Source organism: Candidozyma auris, chromosome 2 (genome assembly GCF_003013715.1).
Source record: "Candidozyma auris chromosome 2, complete sequence".
NCBI lineage: Eukaryota > Fungi > Ascomycota > Pichiomycetes > Serinales > Metschnikowiaceae > Candidozyma > Candidozyma auris.
This window is the reverse complement of record NC_072813.1, coordinates 1,564,419-1,586,138: the sequence shown is the minus strand read 5'-3', so window position 1 is coordinate 1,586,138 and position 21,720 is coordinate 1,564,419. Positions and strand designations below refer to the sequence as shown.

At 45.3% G+C, this 21,720-nt stretch overlaps 10 protein-coding genes across 10 annotated transcripts; 6 read left to right on the top strand and 4 right to left on the bottom strand. All coding sequences in view use genetic code 12, as the record gives it.

Annotated features, from left to right (window-relative positions):
* Window positions 1-55: 55 nt before the first annotated feature.
* On the bottom strand, window positions 56-4,255 carry SAC3 (Sac3p; the record flags this gene model as incomplete). Its single annotated transcript, XM_029035699.2, has 1 exon — window positions 56-4,255. The coding sequence occupies one exon, from the start codon at window positions 4,253-4,255 to the stop codon at window positions 56-58; it is 4,200 nt and encodes a 1,399-aa protein (XP_028890941.2).
* A 140-nt stretch (window positions 4,256-4,395) lies between these two features.
* On the bottom strand, window positions 4,396-5,238 carry CJI96_0002181 (S-adenosylmethionine-dependent methyltransferase; the record flags this gene model as incomplete). The annotated part of the gene is made up of 1 exon (XM_029035698.1): window positions 4,396-5,238. The coding sequence occupies one exon, from the start codon at window positions 5,236-5,238 to the stop codon at window positions 4,396-4,398; it is 843 nt and encodes a 280-aa protein (XP_028890940.1).
* Window positions 5,239-5,412: 174 nt separating this feature from the next.
* Window positions 5,413-6,504, bottom strand: HOM2 (aspartate-semialdehyde dehydrogenase; the record flags this gene model as incomplete). Its single annotated transcript, XM_029035697.1, has 1 exon — window positions 5,413-6,504. One exon carries the CDS (start codon window positions 6,502-6,504, stop codon window positions 5,413-5,415), a length of 1,092 nt encoding a protein of 363 aa, XP_028890939.1.
* An 859-nt stretch (window positions 6,505-7,363) lies between these two features.
* On the top strand, window positions 7,364-8,968 carry POB3 (FACT complex subunit POB3; the record flags this gene model as incomplete). Its single annotated transcript, XM_029035696.2, has 1 exon — window positions 7,364-8,968. One exon carries the CDS (start codon window positions 7,364-7,366, stop codon window positions 8,966-8,968), a length of 1,605 nt encoding a protein of 534 aa, XP_028890938.2.
* Window positions 8,969-9,564: 596 nt separating this feature from the next.
* Window positions 9,565-10,005, top strand: CJI96_0002178 (uncharacterized protein; the record flags this gene model as incomplete). The annotated part of the gene is made up of 1 exon (XM_029035695.2): window positions 9,565-10,005. The coding sequence occupies one exon, from the start codon at window positions 9,565-9,567 to the stop codon at window positions 10,003-10,005; it is 441 nt and encodes a 146-aa protein (XP_028890937.2).
* A 901-nt stretch (window positions 10,006-10,906) lies between these two features.
* ECM3 (putative ATPase) lies at window positions 10,907-12,571 on the top strand (the record flags this gene model as incomplete). Its single annotated transcript, XM_029035694.2, has 1 exon — window positions 10,907-12,571. The coding sequence occupies one exon, from the start codon at window positions 10,907-10,909 to the stop codon at window positions 12,569-12,571; it is 1,665 nt and encodes a 554-aa protein (XP_028890936.2).
* A 201-nt stretch (window positions 12,572-12,772) lies between these two features.
* Window positions 12,773-13,426, top strand: CJI96_0002176 (uncharacterized protein; the record flags this gene model as incomplete). Its single annotated transcript, XM_029035693.2, has 1 exon — window positions 12,773-13,426. One exon carries the CDS (start codon window positions 12,773-12,775, stop codon window positions 13,424-13,426), a length of 654 nt encoding a protein of 217 aa, XP_028890935.1.
* A 9-nt stretch (window positions 13,427-13,435) lies between these two features.
* Window positions 13,436-15,256, bottom strand: CJI96_0002175 (tRNA dihydrouridine synthase DUS3; the record flags this gene model as incomplete). The annotated part of the gene is made up of 1 exon (XM_029035692.2): window positions 13,436-15,256. One exon carries the CDS (start codon window positions 15,254-15,256, stop codon window positions 13,436-13,438), a length of 1,821 nt encoding a protein of 606 aa, XP_028890934.2.
* Window positions 15,257-15,575: 319 nt separating this feature from the next.
* UTP21 (rRNA-processing protein) lies at window positions 15,576-18,398 on the top strand (the record flags this gene model as incomplete). The annotated part of the gene is made up of 1 exon (XM_029035691.2): window positions 15,576-18,398. The coding sequence occupies one exon, from the start codon at window positions 15,576-15,578 to the stop codon at window positions 18,396-18,398; it is 2,823 nt and encodes a 940-aa protein (XP_028890933.2).
* A 131-nt stretch (window positions 18,399-18,529) lies between these two features.
* On the top strand, window positions 18,530-21,640 carry CJI96_0002173 (uncharacterized protein; the record flags this gene model as incomplete). Its single annotated transcript, XM_029035689.2, has 1 exon — window positions 18,530-21,640. The coding sequence occupies one exon, from the start codon at window positions 18,530-18,532 to the stop codon at window positions 21,638-21,640; it is 3,111 nt and encodes a 1,036-aa protein (XP_028890931.2).
* Between the last annotated feature and the right edge of the window lie 80 nt (window positions 21,641-21,720).

The following is a 21,720-nucleotide window of genomic DNA, read 5'->3' as shown; positions in this document are numbered from 1 at the left end:
CGAGCCATGGTTGCAAAATACATACACAAATTTCTATATACATGGTTGGAGATTATCACTTCGCCTTCTTGTACTTTGCCCGGATGGATGCCGTGAGCTCCTTGAGCTCGTTCACTTTCTTTGGAAGAGAGCTCTTTGAAACACTGGAGCGCGGCGATCCAAATGGGGTGCTCTCCTCAAGCACACTCACATTGTTCCCATATGGGCCGAGAACGGAAAAGTCTTTAGGCCGGTGCGTTGTGTCGTGGTTTAAAATTGAGTGGTTGAGGTTGAGTAAAGTGTAAGATCTGTTTCCCATGACTGAAGTGTCAAGCCCTCTAGTACTGTTTGCAGCAGTGCGGAAGGAAGCATTGCTCATATCAATCGAGTTGTTGATGTGCTTGTTGAGATAATTCAAACGTTTTGTCTCCTCCATTCTCTTGAGAGCTTCTTGTTCTTTTATCCGGAGCGCCATCTCGGCTTCCTCTGTGCTGCGTGCTTTCATAGACTGCTCCTCGTTTACTTTCTTCTTCTGTATCTCCAACTCTAGTTGCGCTCTTTTCTTTACTCCGCGGTCGGTGAGTTTACCTCTAAATCTCTCACACATTCTTTGCAAACCTTTTTGGAGTGTTTCAGACACATTCTCTTCAGCAGAAGACATGTCACACATTATCAAATCTTGTACAACGTTGTAGGTAAGGTCTTTCAAGCGCATTACGTTCTTGACCTCGCCAGGGCTGATACCGCTGTTCTGAACATCCCAGAGAACCAATAGGATCTGAACTTTATAAAGACAATAGCGGTTGCACAACTGTACTATTTTGTGGAGAATTTTTCCGTCCCTTTCGAGCTTGGCCCGCAAGCTTCCAAAGGTTTCAACCTGATTGTTATCTAATAATCCACACTCGAACACCACAAACGCACTCAGTCTAAACAGACTCTCTTGTAGACTATTCCCGCTGGGCAAACTCTCAAAGTCTATCAGAAGCGTCGAACTCTTTGCTGTATTCTTGTATAATTGTCCGTTGTTGGTAACTTGCAAGCCGAATTTTGTATTAAGCCATTTCGAATTTGGCGAACTCCAGTCTTCAACAATGAGCAAGCACTTCAAATCTGTCTTCTCTGGGACTCTGACTCGGGATGCGCATGCTTCAACGAAAGTATCGAGATCAAGAGGTTTCCAGAGTTCTCTGATGGCCTGCTGCTTCTCATTCATTTGAAGGAAGCTATCGTTCATTGGGGAATGATTCATGCGTTTTCTCATCAGCCCATCAGTGGTAAAGCTCGTTGACAGAGAGACTCTTTTAAGCGACGGCTTCTTGAACGCAATGGACTGGAGCTCTTGCAACTTTTGTTTCCTTTCATCATTCTTTATTCTTCTTCTCTCGTAATTGCATCTCAACATACTTAAGGTCTTCTTGACTATTCTCTTCTTCAGTAGATTATCTGCCAACGCTTCGAGGGCAGAGTTATATGTAATTTCATCCACGAAAGCCTTGAAAAGCTGATCTGCCAAACCATTTATCAACGTTTGCCTTTCAGTGGCTCTATTTGCGTACTTTATTATTCTTGGTAGCATTTTTTGAAGAGACTCGTCGATGACTTGACCAATGAGATCGTCGAGTACTGTTTTGACAGCTTCGGGGAAACTCTTGGCGTCAATGAGTTTCTTGCGGGGGGGAGGTATTGATGGCTTTGGGGGGGTTGTTTGAAACTCTGGCATGGGTTCCTTTGGTTTGAATAATGGAATCGATGTGGATGATGGTAGTTGTAATGATGCGCTTTTCTCACTGTGGAAATGATTCTTGTCAGGTAGTTCCTTCAGCCCATCAATGAGAGATGGTTTTTCGTCCTTTAGCTCAATGACCTGTGGCGTATACACTGAGTCTGTGTTTGGCTGTGACTGAGAGTCAAACGGAATACTTACTGCGTTACCAAACGAAACCTCCTTGGGTGTACTTCTCGAACCAGTCTCTGAAACATCGTGTTTCGATAAAACACTCTTCTGCGCTTCCTTTTCTTTGACAGGTTCACTGGCTTTACCAAATGAGAACGATGGAGTCTTCTGTGCTTTCGCGTCTTGTGAGATTGTCATTGATGTTTGTAATCCACCGTTTTGCGCCTTTAAAAAATCCTCTAGATTCAACGAACCGACATTCAGGGTAGTCTGTGCCTGGCCAAACGAGCCAAAACCACCAAAGGAAGCTGCACTCGATGGTGGTGGTTGACTTTGACCAAACTGGAAGGTGGGAGTTTTGAGTGTACCTTGATCAATTGTGGGACTGGAAGTAGTATTATTGGACGAGAAGGAAGCTAAAGTTTTGCTGTTATCTTGTGCTATATTGGATCCAATAAATGAAGTAATTGAGTCCGCTTTGTCAGAGGCCAGGGCTGCCTTTATAGGTTTTCGTATGACCAGGTTGATTACTGGCTGGGCATCTCTCTTGAGCTGCAAATCGGCGTTTGAATGCCCTGAATTGACAAAGTCGCGTGATGTATAGCCTCTGGCTTTCTCGTCAATTTGCAGCGAATACGCCTGAGACAACTTTGGCTTCTCGCTGTACGTATTCAACTTATACTTCTTCTCTAATTTCTCCTTGTTGAAGAGATCAATGAGGAGAGTGCCATCTTCTTCAAAAGTATCGACTTCATAGTATTGAACGAATGCAGCCAACTTTTCGATTGAGTCAAATCCAAGCATTCTCTGTAATGATTCGGCCAAGAAGGCACGTCCTTTAGTATGGTAAGCCCTTGTCATAGTCTTCAATGCATAAAAACGGTACTCATTGAAATGTGTCTCCAATAAACAGGCTAGTAAGTAGGGCGTTTCTGGACTATAGACAAGCCTGAAGAATTCCACAAAAAGATTAAGCGCTCCAACAGAATTAACTGTTCCTCTTTCGACAACATTATTCTGCGTCATGAGAGTCCTAAAGCGAAGCGCTAGCTTCACTTCCTTCGACTGTAATACATCGTCAGGAAGTGTCTGAATCTCTCTTTCGAGCTCAGGATCTCTGAAATGACTTATGAGGTGGTAAGCTCGAAATTCAGCTTCGTTCGGACAGCGCCCGCCGTTGTTTCTTACATCCTGGTAAATTTCCGTTAGTGTCTGTAGCGCTTTGTTGAGCTGCTCGAGCTCTTGTTGTTGAGAATATTCCACATCGCTACCAGCCATGATATGGAGGGATACCAAGTGGATTCGGACGATTCTCTCATTGCAATCAATGGCTTCAGGGCCAAAAAAATTTTGATAAATGAAATCCTGACGAATGGATCTAGTTCGATCCCAAATGAATGAGTGGGCATCAGGAAGATGCTGTAGTATGTTATCAGTGATGTAGTCTAGGGTCTTCACTAAGACATGTGGCGGCCTCACATCTGAGGGCATCAGAGGAGGTTGCCCAGCAGCTGGACGGGAAAATGCCTTGACGGCCCTTTCTCTGGAAATTTTGTTGGTTACCGGGTCCTTTTCGAGGCTCTTCACGTTGTTCTCAAGGGCCCTTCGAACTCGTTCGAACACAGGACACATATCTAGACAGGTTCCCTGAAATGTAATCGCTTCATTTAGGTCCTTGGTGGTGTTTTCTGCGTCAACGAGACCTAACTCCTCCATTTTCTTTCTTTCCACTTCTCTCATTTTTTGGAATTCCTCATATATGCCTTGGTAGTCCCCTCCCACGTTGGCCTGCTCCATCTGAAGCATTTTCTCTTGATTTTGTCTGTCCCAGTCGTCTTGTTTAAACGGAGGGGTAATTAGTACTCGAGGCTGTGAAAGCATGAATCTAGGAGTTGGTCTCTTGGGTACTTGCCTGGGTTGAGCCAGGAAACCAAGGCTCACAGGATCATCGAAAACTCCACCTAGCAGAGATGTGTCTCCGTAATGAACTGTATCACTTTTTTGGCAGCCATCGGCATATATTCCTGAATTGCCTTTACGATTCTCGGAGCGTTGGCGTCTCGGTAGAAGGCTCCCATTCTTGGAGTTGTTACTGCCAGTACGACTCAGGCTCTGACTTTGACCTTGTTTCGTCGCCTGACCATCTTTAGACCTTCTATAAACATTATTCTTGTTCTGGGCTCCTTTGGACTTTGGCCGCGTGTACACATTGGGATTCCCTGGCTGTTTTGTTCCTCTTCTTGTGTTGCCAGACTGCTGGTTGTTGCTAGGCCCGTTTGCAGGAGTTCGCCGCCCCCGCTTGAGATCGAGTGACGCCAGGCTCTGCTGTGACCCCGATGGTCTAGATGCAGCCTGAGTCCCGCCTTGTGGAGCGGACATGGAGGTGAATTGGTAGAGAAGCCAGCGAAGTGACTAAGTATGTGAGTTGAGGTCTGCGCTATGATAGTACTAAGTGGGTATGGGGTCACGTGACGGGACCTTGCCAACTATTGAGTTTACCTTTACAAACAAGTCATTTTTCACTTTAAAATATAATATACTCCAAAACCTTTGATGAGATCCTCAGAAAGTAGCTCATCTTTTATCGTGAACAACTTCATCTTTTGTGTGGCCACCTCCTCTACAAACTTGGCAGTAATAGCCTCGTCTCGCAACTGCACAACTACCAAGGCTCCAGTATGGGGACCCATCATGGTCGACAACACTTGCACGAAAAATGGCACGAGATACTCATTGTAGACGGTGTCTGTGGCAATGATGAAATCAGGAAAGTCTTGGCCCATTAAGTCTCTACACCTGTCAATCCCATGATGTGGAGCTTCCCAGTCGCACTCCACGATATCTACCTTAGACCAGTCACTGGTGTCCTCAATTTGCAGCCATTCAATTGTGGAGCTAGAGAACTTCGACAGGGCCACGTTGTCAACAAAGTTCTTCTTCATGAGCTTAAGTATGTGTTTTTGGTCAGTGGCCACGTAATGCCTGCTCCTGGGCCCTAGTAAGGTTGCCAACACCGCGCTCACGCCTGTTCCTAGCTCTAGCACATTCAACTTTGGCTCACCTTTGAAGTATTTGTAAAATGGACACCGCTGGTCCCCCAAGATCCAGTCGGCTAAAAAGCTTACTGACTGCCAACACACAAAACCTGTACTCAGGGCTTCCTGGCCAGAAAGTGACGATCGTGACTGGGTGATGGTTAGCTCATCTCCACTGGTGGGAAGAGAGAGATGTAGTTTGTCGGTGGACTTGTCAACGTAGCCTAGGTGCTGGTATTCTCTCGGCTTGTGGTCTACGTGAATGTCGTATACATGTTCGTATATCTCTTCAAGATTGACCTCAGAGATGCTCAGAGAGATGTCCATAGAATAGGGAGCAGGTCGTTGAAGATGAAATGCGATTATGTAGAGGCCACCATATTGGGGCGTCCGTCGCTGAGGAAAAATACTCTATGTTGAAAACTCCAAGAATTCTGACTTTTTCGTGTATAGTGTCGAGGTTGAAGGGTATTACCGTCTTTGTTCTTATGTACACTAGGCCTAGATAATGCTCTTCGCCTTCAAGATCTCGGCAATCAAGATCCCGGCGCCGGCTGCGCCAATGATGGTGTTGTGGGACAAGACAACCATCTTGAAGTCCAACACGGGGTCTTCTCTAACTCTGCCCACAGAAACACCGTAACCAGAGTCCCTGTCCCTGTCCAATCTTGGCTGAGGTCTATCCTGCTCCTCCAAAACGTGGATGGTCTGTTTGGGCGCAGATGGGCATCCCAACTTCGAGGCGTCACAAACGTACTCCTTCATAGTCTGCTTGACCTCTTCCACAGAAGGTGGTGGTCTGTTGGCAAATCTGAAGGAAATGCATTCGGTGTGACCATCGCTGACGGCCACACGGTTGCACTGAGCGCTAACTCTCATCTTGTCCTCGTCGACAAGCTCAAAACCAGTGCCATCAGCATTTGGCTTACCCAAGATCTTCCTTGTTTCCCATTCCATCTTTTCTTCTTCGCCTCCAATGTAAGGTACAATGTTGTCCAACACGTCTATACCAGAAACACCAGGGGAAAACCCTGCACCAGAAATAGCCTGCAATGTCGTGGTGGTCAAGGCGTCGATGGGGCCAAACTTATCGACCAAAGGTTTCAATGGAGCCACCAAGCCTGCGGTAGAGCAGTTGGAAATACACACAATGAAACCCGGTTTCTCCTTGCCTGCCTTTCTGGCGTCGGCCGTCTTCTTCTCTATAACACTCAAGTGATCTGGGTTGACGATTGGCACAACCAAAGGCACCCCCGGGTCTCTTCTGTAGTTCTTAGCGTTGGAAATCACCGCCTTGCCAGCCTCGCAAAATGCCTTCTCGATCTCACCGGCAAAGTCGGCGTCTAGCCCTGAAAAGACGACATCACATTCAGCAAATCTTCCTTCAGGCTTGCACTCCTCGACAATCATGTTTCTGGCCACTTCAGGCAACAATGCTGTCTGTTTCCAGGTAACTGCGTCATTGTACGGCTTACCAGCAGAACGGGCGGAAGCGCCCAAGGCGTGGATTTCGAACTCTGGATGTTCAGCCAATAACAAGATGAAACGCTGGCCTACGGACCCGGTGGCACCTAAAACGCCTGCTTTGACCATGGTAAATTATGGGTGTAGAAGGATTAAAGGTAGTATGTGGTGGGTGAAATTTTCCGCATACCAGAAGTATATGTAGTCACATTGAGTCATGGAACCCGGTAACGGCGAAAAAAGGACATAGACGATGAAGGCGATAGAAATCTGACTTTTGACATTGTTGAAGAGAAGGGAAGAACTCAGAAAGAATGGAATGTTCTGGTGCATTCACCTTAGCAAATTTTTGTGATATATTTGTGCTATGATACGATTTCATTCGCAGCCATAACGTATTACAAAGGAGATCAAATACCCTTGCGAGTGTCGAACACTTTTCAAAACACAAAAATTTCCACAAAGACTAAGTCACCTTGATGAAATTCGAGAAGTGACGAAGACGAGTATATAACGAAAGGTGCTATGTGATGAGATTCTTGCCGTTAGCAGCAGTACAAAATTGGCTGCGAAACTATGTATGATGGATGAGTACAAGCGTCAATTTGCCATGATTGACGCTTCTAGCATAATACAGGAGTTATTCAAAGGCATCTCAGGTACCTTGTTTTCTTTTTTACTCATTTTCAACTGGTGTTACAAAACCACCTTCGTACCTTGGCTCAAGGACGATTCAAAGCCAATGTGCCTCATTGACTACTTGCAACACTCGTCTGGAAGTTGAAAAGGATATTTATAAGATAAAAGGCAACCAAATTCTTCTGGTGTCAGTTCTAGAGGGTTTAGACTTACGAATTTAATCATATTCTTCTTTTTTTCCCTTCCTTCGCTTCACTATTTAGCTCCACCTTCTCTGGCTTTCCTACACAGAAATGTACGCGTTTAAAACTCATGGCAAATCTGTCTTCAACACTCTACCAACTAAACCATGGCCAACACGGATTTCGAGAAGATCTACCTTAATCAGTCGAGGTTGACGGGCCGCATGCGTATTGCTGACTCCGGTTTGGGATGGAAAGCGGCGCAGAGCTCGACAGATGCAAGCAACAATAAACCGTTTCTTTTACCTTCTGAAGAGATCCTCGCTGCCCACTGGTCTCGTGGCTCTCGTGGCTACGAGTTGAGAGTGCAGACGAGGAATCAAGGAGTGGTGCTGCTTGATGGGTTTGACCAGGAAGATTTTACGAAGATGAAGCAGGAACTACAGAGAAATTTTCACGTTGCCTTGGAGCACAAGGAGCATTCGTTGAGAGGATGGAACTGGGGCCAGACGGATTTGGCAAGAAATGAGTTGGTTTTCCAAGTGAACAACAAGCCCAGCTTTGAACTTCCCTACTCAGACATCTCCAATTCAAACTTGACGGGTAAGAACGAAGTGGCTGTAGAATTCAATTTGGGCAACGACAATAAGGCTGGTGACGAGTTGGTGGAGATGAGATTCTACATTCCTGGCGTGGTTGAGAACGAAACAACAAAAACGGTGGAAGACGAGAATGGTGAGAAGAAACAAGAAGAGGAGACCGAAGAAGTCAGTGCAGCCTCTGTCTTCTACGACCAGCTCAAGGACAAGGCAGACATTGGCCAGGTTGCCGGTGAAGCTATTGTATCTTTCAGCGACGTGTTGTTCTTGACACCAAGAGGCCGTTACGATATTGACATGTACGCGACTTCCTTGAGATTGCGTGGTAAGACCTACGACTACAAAATTCAGTACAAGCAGATTGAAAGAATCTTTTCATTGCCAAAGCCAGATGACGTGCACCACTTAATCGTGTTGCAGATTGATCCTCCTTTGAGGCAAGGTCAAACTAAGTATCCCTTCTTGGTGTTGCAATTCTCTAGAGAAGAAGAGACTGAGCTCGAGTTAAACTTGGCTGACGACGAATACGAAGCCAAGTACAAGGAAAGATTGAAGAAGAAATACGACACGCAAACATACTTGGTGATGGCCCACTGTTTGAAAGGGTTGATGGAGCGTCGCTTGATCGTGCCAGGTTCGTTCCGGTCTCGTTTCATGCAAGCAGGTGTGGCGTGTTCGTTGAAGGCGTCCGAAGGATACTTATACCCGTTGGACAGATGTTTCTTGTTTGTCACCAAGCCCACAGTGTACATACCTTACTCTGAGGTGAGCAATGTGACCATGTCCAGAACCGGAGGCGGTGTTTCAGCGTCACGTACGTTTGACCTTGAAGTGAACTTGCGTGGATCGAACCAGTCTCATGTATTTGCCAACATCGACAAGGAAGAACAAGAAGCAGTTGAGAGATTCTGTCTGGAGAAAGGGTTGAGAGTGAAGAACGAGGAGAAGATGGCCAAGGCCATGAACGAGGAGGATGACGACGATGACGATGCCGATGTGGACATGGGCAGCGCCGGAGACGACGAGAGCGACGAAGATGGTGATTTTGGGTCCGGCTCCGAATCCGACGTTGCGGAGGAGTTTGACCTGAATGCGTCCGCGTCCGATTCAGACCAACTGATGGACGAGGCCGAGGACGACGACAGGCCACCTAAGAAGAAGACGAAAAACTAATTGTACCATAGAATAAGACGAACAAGCCTTGAAAAAAAAAAAATCTGTAACCTGAAGTACTATTGTGGTAATTTTGCAACCAGACAAGGATCGAAGGGACGCGACGCGCTTTACAAAGTTCCCGATCCTGGCAAAGACATTTGGACCTTGCGCGGAGACAGATCAACTAGGGGGTGGGTAGCCACCCCATCACTTCCCCAGTTGCTCCAAAGCCTCGTTTACCCAACCGGAAATAGCACAAAAAATCTAATTTCAATTGATCAAATTTAGAGTCGTAGCGAAACTCAACTGAGCACATCTCACGCACCTAAAATCTTATTTGGTCACCTCCTTATTTTCCTTCTTAGTATTGTCTTTGTCTCACATTCGCACCTAGGGCGCTCCAGGGGAGTGTGAGACTTGACACAATTTGCCCAAGATGGTAATGTAAGTGAGCACATACCGCAGCGAACTACAAGTGCAGGGCGCAACTTTTTCGCAGCCAGCACCCACCAGCCATATAACCAGCCAGCCCCCAGCACTTTATTCTGGCGCCGTATAATTTTTTCGAGATTCGCTCCTCTAGCTTTGTTTTGGACTGAGTCCAACCTCTTTTTATGACAACTCTTGACGACTACGAGCACTATCTCATGTTTCTAGAAACGGTGCCCGAGGATATGTCTGTGCCTGAGCGCTCTGCTGCAAGACCCAGGGGGATGGTGATAGACAAGCTCTACAACACAAACGACAAAAAAAACGCTGACAATCTGCAAACCTTCAATGAGGTCGATGAGTGTCCCGATGTTTCTGAGACGCTGCTGGTGGAGTTCACCTTCAATGTGAGGGACGATTCAAGCGACGAGCATGAGGTCGGGTCCCCGAAGGAGTCCATTTTCTCCGAGTGCCAGTCGCCCAAGGTACCTGCCCTACATTTGAACGAGGATGAGGATCGTGATGATCTTGACTTGTTTTTGGGTGAGCTTGACGACGTGGAGATCCAGGAGATCACCAACGTCTTGACGTTTGCCAAGGGCCAGGGCCAGGTCAGAATCAACTAGGTTGACTAGGTCGATTTCGTCAGTTAGGCCAGTTGGGTCAGCTTGGTCAGTTAGGTTAATGGGATCAACTAGAATCTTTGGCTGGCGTTGCTCAGATGGCTTTCATAATTCTGTCATTCTCAAATTATCATATTCACAACACCACATCTATGGTCTGCGAGTCGAGCTCTTTGAGCTAGGCTGATACGTTACACATCCAGGCCACGAGGAGCTTCACACGATTCTTTTGTCTGCTTCTTTTATCACGACTCACGGTACTTTTACTTTCTTCCGTTTTATACGTCCTTTATTATTCATACCCAGCGCCCCGACTTTCGAGCGCATTTTCGTCTGCCCATTTCTCCATATAGGCTAGACTATGCTAATGAACATGACCAATGCTCAAGTGTAGAAAATGTATTAAAAAAAATAACTCCAAACAGCTTTGCAGATATTGTTTTTTGGTCTGAGAATACTTTCAATAGTTTGTCTTTTCTTTTTCGGCGTTGTCTTAAATGTTGGCCAGGATCCCCCACGCTTCCGACTTGGAATTTCCGCGGACGAAGTGTTCCCAAATCCGAAAGTTGCAAATGGACCTTCAATATTTCTTCTTTGCAGATACTAAGAACTTTTTACCATATAGAGGAGAATTATCCCTAAACTGGATGATCTACAAAGAGATTTTTTGAAAACCTTTTCACTACCTGTCAACAACTGTTTTTTCTTCGTGACATACGGCGCTCTGATGCTCTGCACTGCACTCAGATGAGGCTCCATGCATAGATATTTAGAGAAGTAACCACTTTTCTTTTCCCTATAGACGTTATAGATTAACATAAGCAAGGGTAGATTTAACCCTTGATTACTCAACTATAAATAAGGCAAGGCCTTCTCCCGTCCTACTCCAGCATATGTGTACATCATGGGAGCCCCACTTGGCATGATCATCTACGCTTCAGTGAAGCCCATCTTCAAGATATATTTCATTATAGGCATAGGTTTTTACTTGGCCCGAAGAAATATCCTTACAGTGACAACTTGCCGAGACATTTCAGATGCCATCGTCACGGCGATCATGCCGTGCTTGATTTTCAACAATGTCGTGACTAACCTCAAGAGCTCAGACATCAAGAACATTGGCATTATCTTCTTTGAAGGCACTATCTTGTTTGCAGTGGGCGCTTTGTGTTCGCTTGTGACGTACTACGTGTGCAGATCCCCCAAACGCTGGTTTGGCGGGTTGATCTCGGTGGGTTTGTTTCCCAACATTTCGGATCTACCCATTGCATATTTGCAAACGCTCTCAAAAACAGGATCCCTTTTCTCTGCTGAGGAAGGCGACAAGGGTGTGGCTTATGTTTGTATCTTCTTGGCGTCGCAGGTTTTCTACCAGTTTTCGCTAGGCTTGTTTCGACTCGTCAGGTACGATTTCAGAGATGAGCTCGACAGAAAACCGCTTGACGAAGAAGAAGAGATAGATACCACACAATTGCATTCGACGTCGTCAAATTCACCTCATACAACAAAAGAACACCACCATGAAAGCCTGGCATCTGACGAAGAGTCCGCAAGCTCCGAGGAGCACCAAGGAGAACCGCAAACTCTTTCTGGAGAGCTGCTGGAAAGCCGCCAACATGGCGAGTTCCTCATGCAGCGTGATCAGGAGAATCGTTCGGTGAGCCACTCAATGAATTCAAACGATTTGGACTCAATAGACTCCTCAATGAGACAGCGGCGTGGTACCAACACCTCAAACGCTACAATGTACTACTCTTTGCATCAATCTACGTCGAGATCGGCAGATTTGAGAAGAGCAAAATCTCAAGATGTCGAGGATGTGATTCACGAGTACTCTGAGTTTGAGAGACTCAAGACTAACGAGGCCAGAAGCACCCATTCAGGTGTCAGCGAAATAGGCATTGAGATAGAACCTCTTGGGAGAAAAGAGCAACTGGAAAAGGAAGAAGACATAACTAAGTCACCTTCTCGAACAATGAGATACTGGAAAATGTTTCTCAACACCATTGTGAATTTCAAGGCTCCAAACTCGGTGTCCTTGATCGTGTCGCTTATCATTGCCATGTCACCACCTCTCAAAGCCCTCTTTGTGAAGAGTAACTTTTACATGCCCAGCGCACCTGACGAGATGCCTCCATTGTCTTTCCTCATGGACCTTGCAAGTTACGTGGGTGCGGCATCAGTCCCGCTCGGTTTGTTGCTTTTGGGAGCCACCATTGCTCGGTTGAAAGTGAACCTGATCATCCCAGGCTTCTGGAAAACCATCTTGGCTGTCACTGCCAGCCGATTGATCATCATGCCCATTTTTGGCGTGGGCTTCACTACAGGACTATACAAAGCAGGGTGGTTTGGCGATGATAAGCTTGTGCGCTTTGTGAGCGTACTAGAGTTTGGCTTGCCCAACGCTACTGCTTTGGTGTATTTTACAGCATTCTACACTGATCCCAACTCTCCCGAGCACCTCCAGATGGACTGCTTGGCCATGGTGCTTTTGGCACAATACTCAATTCTTTTCATCACTTTACCCTTCCTCATCACATTCACAATGAAGGTTTCCCTCGGTTTTTAGCTCCTGCCACTCACACAGCCCAAGACCCCATTGAAACACTCACTGCGCTTATTCTGTTCCCCTGCGAAATTGCACACTTCCTTGCATCTCTCCTGCAGAATTGACTTTGCTCACTATCGATCACTTGCTACTTTGTTTCACAACCTCTTTAACGGACCCAGGAGCCATTAGTGAACTTGCAACTGCGTAAAGTAATCAAAAATGGCATTATACTACAACTTAGTGTTTGGCTTGCTCGTAATTGAGATGGTCTTCTTCACCATTTTATCCTTGCCATTCCCTAGGAAAGTGAGAAGAACAGTGTTGGCTACCGTGTCCAAGCCCTTTACTTCCGAGCATGTTCAGATCATCACCAAATGTGTTTTCGGATTTGTTGCTGTTTTGTTTATTGACTCTGTCAACAGAGTGTACTCTGTTACTGCTGACCTTAACAACGCCGGTGGCGAACGTGCTGGTCTCGTGGACAGATCTGAAATCCAGGCAAGAAAGTTCTACGCACAGAGAAACATGTACCTTTGTGGCTTTGCATTATTCTTGACCCTTCTTACCACAAGAGCTTACTCTTTAGTTGCTGAGTTGGTTTTCACCAAGGACAAGTTGGATGATTACAACAAGCAGCATGGTGACACCGCTCCAAGCAGCGGCAACAGCGATGAGATCGCCCAATTGAAGAAAGAGTTGGCTGCCAAAGACGACGAGTTGTCAGTCTTGAAGGAAAAGGCGGAGGGTTTGTCTAAGGACTATGAAAGCGCTTCTCAGGTGAAGCCCACCGGCAATGTCCCTTCTAGTGCTGACGTCGAAGCTGTCACTGACGACATTACCAGTGCTTCAGCTACAGGTTTCGAAAGGGAGTAAAATGTATATTTAATAAGAGTTACTCTTGTGTTTAGGTACGAACTGGAAATTAGGTGATGCTTTTCCGAGAAACATCTCTGTGATTTTAATCCAGTCCCTGTAGTCTGTAGATCCAAGAAGCGTTTCCAACTCGTTTCTGCCACGCCATTTCGGTGGCCTTTGATTCAATTTGGGAGGAAACTTCTCTAGTATGCCAACCGGGATATATCTATGCGTGAATCCAATGAACTCACAAAGGAATCTCCTTGCCACCTCAATACCATACTCGTCTGAGCCCCAGTGCTCAACGGCAAAGTTAGCGAATGTGCGTAAATATTCAAGACGTTCAGAAGCAGACTTGTCGAGGTATTGCTGAGCTTCAATTTCCTCAAAGATCCATGGTTTGATAAGTGCTCCTCTTGCTACCATAACCGAGTCAATACCTTCAGTATTGACAGCATCATACCACTGCTCATGGGTGAAGCAGTCGCCGTTGCCAATAAACCAAATTGGCTGGGTATCGGTTAGGTCCTTGTTCTCTTGTTTCTCCTCATTGATCTGCTTGACTGTTTGAGCAACTTCCCCAATGTAGCTCCAGTCGGCCTCTCTGGTGTATCTTTGCTGTCTAGAGCGGCCATGAAGCGTTACTGCTGCTACATCAGTCTCAGTTAACACTCTTTTAACCAATGATTGTGCTGTGTTTTTGTGATCCTTCGTTCCGGTTCTGATTTTGAATGTCACGGGAATGTCACCCGAACAAGCGCTCATACCGTTCAATATACGAACAAGTTTCGAAGGCTGATCCAACAAAGCCGAACCTTGCCCTTGACGGTATAGCAAATCGATGGGACAGCCGCAGTTCAAGTTGAGTTCGGAAACATTGGGTGCCTCTCTGTAAATGGCCTCAGCAGCTTTGGAGGCTTGTTGATGATGATTGGCAGCCAACTGAACGCCGAAACCTGGGTACTCTGAGACATGAGCTTTTGGTAACGCCCATTCTGGCTTTGTGCCTTGAAGCAACGGAAGGGAAAGTGCCATCTCACTGTACGTTACATCGGCACCAAGCGTCTTCATTAAACGACGGTAAGGCAAATTACCCACAGTGGTAAGAGGCGACACAATCTTTGCTCTATGGAGATTAAGTCTTTTCTTCTCAGCAGGTTTGAATGGAGGCTCAGTGTATGTTGCAGCATTCTCCTTGGCATCTTCCCGCTGTTTGGCGATATTCTCATCGTTCTTGACCAACGAGTCAAGGTATTTATTATAAGGACCGGCCTTTTCAAACACGTAGCGATGCTTTTGAAGGTCCATGCGGTGCTCAGGGGAAATTTTATTGATTTCGTAGTTTTGACTCGAGAGATCGGTCTCTGCTTTGATAAGGGTCTTGGTCTCCTTGTCGTAGTGGCTGCCCAACCACCTACACTTCAAACCAGTTGGACAGTACCCTAAAGCCAAGAATACCGGGCAAGTGCCTTCAATGTCCGCTGGCTTTGTCAGTAGGTAGAAATCAACATCGTGAGTGTTCTTACATTTGTCAGCACCGAACTTACATTCCTTAGGGTCTGAAGGATCGAGGATACTCGAGCATAACCTCACCTCTTCTTTCTGTTGCTTGAGATCCCTTTTCTTGTTCTGGCCTCTGTTCTTCTTCGATCGTTTTGAGCTTTCCGGCTGAGCTCCTCTGTCACCTCCTTCAGCTGCTTCATCGTCGTAGGTTTCCTCAACCTTCACACCATCGATAATAAACTCTGGCTTGATTGGAGCGTAACCCTTTTCTGTGTCATCTGTACGAGCTCTTTTAGCAGCCGGCTCAATGTTCACATTCCCATTTTCATTACTCTCTTGGGTCATGATGAAAAGAGTCCGTGGGTAGCACCAAACTGCTCACTTTTTAGTCCCAAATATGTACACTCTGGGGTACCCATTGCAAGTACGAGAGGTCACGAAAAGAGCCATAAAATGCAATTACAATATAGAAAAGATAAAAACTTATTGTATTCGCAACAATAAGACAAATTTTTTATTTACTTAGCTGTCCCATTTATTCGAGTGACAAATAGTTCATAATCTCGGACCCCAGACCATTACTATCTTTTGTACGCAGCACCTCATCGCCTTTTTCAATACTCGATTCCATCACTCTTTATACACCCGTACAAGGGACACCACAATGGCTGGAGATTCAACAAAGAAACAGAAACTCGAGCCTTCGAAGGGGGTCTCAAAACCCCTGAAGATTTTCAGCCCTTTCAGGTCCCTAGGCAATGTGTCCAACGAGGTGCCCTTCGCAGTGGGCACTTTGGGTTCAACTTTCTATATAGTCACTTCAGTTGGGAGATCTTTTCAAATTTACGATGCTTCCACTTTGCACTTGCTTTTTGTTTCCCAATCACAAACCCAAGGCAAAATTTCGGCGTTAGCTGCTCATTTCCACTACGTCTATGCCGCTTCTGGCACCAAAGTGGGTATTTATAAAAGGGGCCGTTTGGAGATGGAGCTTGAAGTGCCATGTTCTGCCTCTGCCTCAATCAACCATTTGCTTGTGTTTGGAGAGTACTTGATTGCTGCCTCGAGTGACGGCCAGATTAATGTGTTCAAGAAAGCAGCCGGGTCCAAGATTCCCTCAGAACATTACACCACTATCAACAGCATAAAACCTAAGTTCGATGGAGATATCGTCGGGTTGACTCACCCTCCTACGTACCTCAACAAGATTGTCGTCGCTACAACTAACGGTATCCATCTTATAAATGTGCGTACCGCAAAGTCCATCTACAAGTCGCCAGAGAACCAATTTGGTGAGCCCCTTTCTGCCATTGAATTTGCACCTGCTCTTGATATTATTGCGCTTGGAACGGGCTCAGGTAGTGTGTTCTTGTACAATTTGAAAAAAGGTTCTATTTTGGGCGAGCGAATCATCGCTTCTCCTCCCGAGACGGCTGCAAAGGTGAATGCCATTTCCTTCCGTACGGATGGATCTCACCATCTTGTGGCTGCTTTGAGCAACGGTGATCTCTACTTCCACGATCTAGTCAAAAGGAACAGGGTTCATGTTCTGAGAAACACTCACGCTGAGCCCACAGGCGGTGTTGCCAATGCCAAGTTCTTAAATGGCCAGCCAATTGTTGTTACCAACGGCGGAGACAACCAGTTGAAGGAACTTGTGTTCGACCCTCCTCTCTCGACTACAAACAGCTCTGTTGTCTCTCCTCCTAGGCATTTACGTTCTCGTGGTGGGCATTCAGCACCACCCGTCGCCATAGTGTTCCCCAACGAAGATAAGTCTCACTTCGTTTACTCTGCTTCTAAGGATAGGTCATTGTGGTGCTTTTCGATGAGAAAAGACGCTCAGGCTCAGGAGGTATCTCAGAGATCTCCTAAGGATTCTAAGAAGAAGGGCGGCCCAGTTGCTCTGATGCGTGAAAAAGTTCCAGAGATCACTACGCTTGCAATGTCTGTTGCCAGAGAGGGGGACTGGGAGAATATGGTAACGGCTCACAAGAATGAAATATTTGCGAGAACCTGGGACTCTAAGCACAAACGCATTGGTCGCCATGAACTTGCAACTGTGGATGGCGGTTTTGCCAAAGCAGTATGTGTTTCCCACTGCGGTAACTTTGCTCTCGTTGGCTCTTCTAATGGTGGAATCGGTGCCTATAACTTGCAGTCGGGTTTGCTCCGAAAAAAGTATATGTTACACAAGAATAAAGCAGTCACTGGCTTGGCTATCGATGGTATGAATAGAAAAATGGTCAGCTGTGGTCTTGATGGAATTATTGGATTCTATAACTTCTCAGAGTCCAAGTATCTCGGGAAACTTGAGCTTGAGGCACCCATCACGAAGATGGTGTATCACAAGGGCTCCGACTTGGTTGCATGTGCTCTCGATGATTTGAGCATTGTTGTTGTTGATGTCGTCACTCAGAAAGTTGCCAGAGTTCTTTTCGGACACAGCAACAGAATCACAGACCTTGACTTTTCACCTGACGGACGCTGGATTGTAAGTGTCAGTCTTGACGGCACTTTAAGAACCTGGGACATCCCAACTGGTGGATGCATAGATGGTATCCGCCTTCCTAACGTGGCCACCAATGTCAAGTTCTCACCAATTGGAGACTTCTTGGCTACTACGCATGTCTCCAGCAATGGCATATCGCTCTGGACCAACAGAACACAATTCCATCCTGTTTCTACTAGACAGATGGAGGAAATTGAGTTTTCTACTGCCCTTTTACCAAATGTTTCTGGAGAAGGTGGTGCATCTATCATCGAAGGAGCTTTGGACATCACGGAACAAGACGAGCTTGATATTAACCAAGTTTACCATTCCGTCGATCAGATTAACGATGATCTCTTGACGTTGCATGTCGGAGACAGAAACAAATACTCGAACATATTGCATCTTGATATCATCAAAAAGAGAAATAAGCCTAAGGAGGCTCCAAAAAAGCCCGAAAAAGCACCATTTTTCTTATCATTGAGTGGTGAAGCGGTTGGCGATCAAGCCATTGTTGCAGAAAATGGGTTGACCAAATCTTCGAATGGTAGTTCAACATCCACTGAAGACTCACGCCTTAGAGCACTTAAAGAAACCGGAGAGCACAACTTTGAGTCTCAATTCACTCGTCTGCTTAGAGAAGGCAGCGAGTCGAATGACTATAAGGAATTCATTGATTTTTTGGTGAATTCTGCTCCCTCGCTTATAGACCTCGAACTCCGCACGTTGAACACGTTCCCCCCTTTGCGTGAAATGACCAACTTCGTCATTTCCATGAACCAAGCGTTTGAGTTAAACTCCAACTACGATGTTTTGCAGGCCATTTTTGGCCTCTTCTTGAAACACCATGGCGACGTCATATACGCCCATCCAGAAGAAGAAGAATTACACGAGGCGCTCGAGAGATGGGGACAATTGAATCAGCAGAAAGGTGACAAACTCGAGGAGCTTGTCAAGTATTGCTCTGGTGTCATCAATTTTGTGTCTACCGTGTAAATAAATTCATAGACCCAATTATCATCTTACTGTAAAGTGCGCGGTAGTAGTAGTAGTAGTGAGTGTAGTACCTCCATGTCAAACTAGTACCTATCATTCGCAAGAAACCTGCCTCTACAACATTATCCACCATGAACGTCGATGTTATGGCGCCGTTCAATCGGCTCAATTTCAGTGGACATGCCAAAGTAACGGCTCTTCACTTCCAGGACGACAAGCTCTTCATAGGCTTCTCTAATGGTGATGTCACTATCATGAGAGTAAGCGACAACCCAGAATCCATGAAGACACCTGCCCGTTCCATGCGAAGCTTTCGCTCGTTCACTGATATAAAGGGTCTTTTTCACGACAATGAGCTGTCGCTGTTGTATAACATGGAGAAAACCTTCAAAAATGTCAGTGGTGCTCTGACTCCCATTACTGACTTGAGTCTAATACCGCTATATAAAGATGGCTCGAGGGATGTGTTGATGATTGGCTATTCTGACACGCTCCATGCATATGAATGGGTTGGTGCTCATCTAAACTTGATAAACACCTTTCTGGACTCGAAGTTTTATAACCAGTTCAAGTATGTTGAGGCAAAGAGTAACCGCCTTGTCCTACTTGGTGCAAAGAAACACCTACATATTTATCAAATCAAGCAAAAATCAAGAAATATTTTCGATTTCATTCTCATAAAGGATCTCGCTCTTAGAGATAAATTGCGAGCCATTGGGGCACATCATGGCCATGACGTTGTCTTTCTCGGCCTCACCAATTCCTTTGCCACATTAGATCTCGATGAGCCATTTGCATTAAACGCTCTATCTACAGAGAATTCACAAATACAAAGTTTATCCCAAAGTACGTCTTTTAGCTATTTTGGCATTTCCAAAACTGGCCCACAGATATGGATTGCGGACATGAAGCACTCCACATCCTTATTTGTACGAGATTCACAGGTGGGTAAAGTAACATTTGAAGGTAAATCGTGCATATTTGGTAATACAGCGATAAAACTTTCGACGGTTCCTGTCAATATTGCATTTCTTCTTCCATGTTTCTTGCTTGTATTGTACTATCTGAAGCTTGAAATCATCGACATCGCAAGTGGGACAGTCATACAGACATTCCATCATCACATGAATAATTCAAGCATTAGTCTTGCAGTTTATGAGGACGTTGTAATCATTGGCGCTGGCGTCAATGTATTTCAGTTCAGGGTCCATCCCATCAAAAGACAACTCACGCAATTTCTATCGATCAGAGGTTCGAGCTCAGGGGCTAGGGGATATAAGGATTTGCGCAATGATCTTCGTCTTGTGGGTCTTCAAAGAGCGTTGACATTAGTCGAGAGCCTAGATAGCGATGACAGTCTATTCTTTCCTTTGGGCCTGTTCGAGCCAAGCCAAAAGTTCAAATTATTATTCCTTCGCGGGTTGTATTTGGAAAAAGCTCAAGTCATATTTCTGCTGTATGCTATGTATCATGAGGCGCTAGTTGTGATCGGCTCTGAGTGGATTCTTCCCTACAAAGAGATTCTCAAACTTTTTCCAGACTTCATCAATGGTGAGATGCAAATTGATCAAAATCGTAAAGATGCCACGAAATCAACGGAGGACGGGAAAGCATCTAGCGTTTTTTCAAATCCTATAAGAAGAATCAGCGTCGAAGATATCGAGCCGTCGAAGCAAGATTCCACAAATGGTGCGGATATGGAAGCACTGGTGAACCTAGAAGCACTGTCTCGAAAAAGTAATTCCATCATCACAGATGATATTCTGAAATTCAATAAAGCCGTTGGCGAATTGATTGTGTTCTTGACTGACCAAAGAAGAATATACTCGATTTTTTTGGGCTCGAGCGATATGATGCCCACTATCTCGTGGAAAGGTGTCGAGGTAACGCCCTTAGATCTCGATCAAAACCTCAAGGAAGAAACAATGTGGGATGCCATCGAGGATTATGCGGTCTTCATTGACACGACATTATTTCTTTGCTACTTTTACACAAAGCCCATGTTGCTAGGTCCACTTCTTCGTTTGCCTAATAACAAGTGTGATTCGAAAGTTGTCAACCAGTATCTTCTCAGAGATATTCACAGCCATACCAAGCAGTCGCAAACCTTTATTAGAGAGCTTCTCGACTTCTATTATGGCAGGGGATTGCACGAAGAGGCACTCGAAATGTTGTATGACCTTGCGCACGATGAAGTCTCCCATCAAGCTGACGATTATGTACGCTCTCCTGACCTCACCATCAGCTACTTGCAAAAGCTCGACAATGATCATCTTGACTTGGTTTGTCAGCATGCCACTTGGGTTTTAAAATCAGACCAATCAAAGTTAATCGAGCGTGCTTCCGCAACATTCATGAACGAAACTTACGAATGTGAGAGCTACGACACTACAAAGGTGTTCGAATATTTCAAAACTTCCATAAAGGATGATGATTTAGCAATTCGCTACCTCGAGTGGCTTTTAAAAGAGAGTGATGTTCTTCAGTCTCCTGAACGGTCAAGACAGAGGTCAACCTTTTCAACCAAGTTGTGTTTGTTCTACTTGAAGAAGTTAAAGGCATTCGAGGGCCCTGATGAACACTTCTTTGAGGATGAAAACTACAAAAAACTTTATGCATTTGTAAGGGACTCGACAGACTATGAACCGTGGACAGTCTTGAAAAACATACCCACCAGTCTGGATAATTTTTTGAGGTTTACTGTCTTTATTTACAAGCGTCTTGGCGAACATCAGAAATCTGTGGATGTGTTGTTCAACCAGCTATCAGACTTAGATAGCGCCATTGCTTATTGTTCAGACTTGTACGATACACCATCTGATCGTCAAACTGGTCAAGACTTGTTACATAAATTACTTGAAGACTTGCTTTTGCACTACGAGGAGAATATCGATTCGATTGCCAAACTTTTGTCAACTCAAGGGTCAAAAATGTCGATCTCAAAAACACTCCTAACGCTTCCAGGATCATATCCATTGCCTAAACTTGAGCAATTCATCTCCGATAACTTGTTGTTTGCCGATGATGAACTCATAACTAGAATGTTCACAGGCCAGCTTTACAAAGTTGGATCGGTGAAGGTTCAATATGACCTTCTGAAGGAAAAGGCAAAGTCCTATAAAGTTGTCAACGGGAAAGAAGAGTGTGAGATCTGTCACGAGCCAATTGGCAAAAGTGTAATCTGCATTGATCCCAACGATAAATTCTCCCACTACAAGTGTTATCAAAAGATTCGCGATTAAAAAGAAGCGTCTGAAATCTGAGTATTATCGCAAAGTGGTGTGCATGCAATGAAAAAAGCACCATTCAAAATTAAACAAGC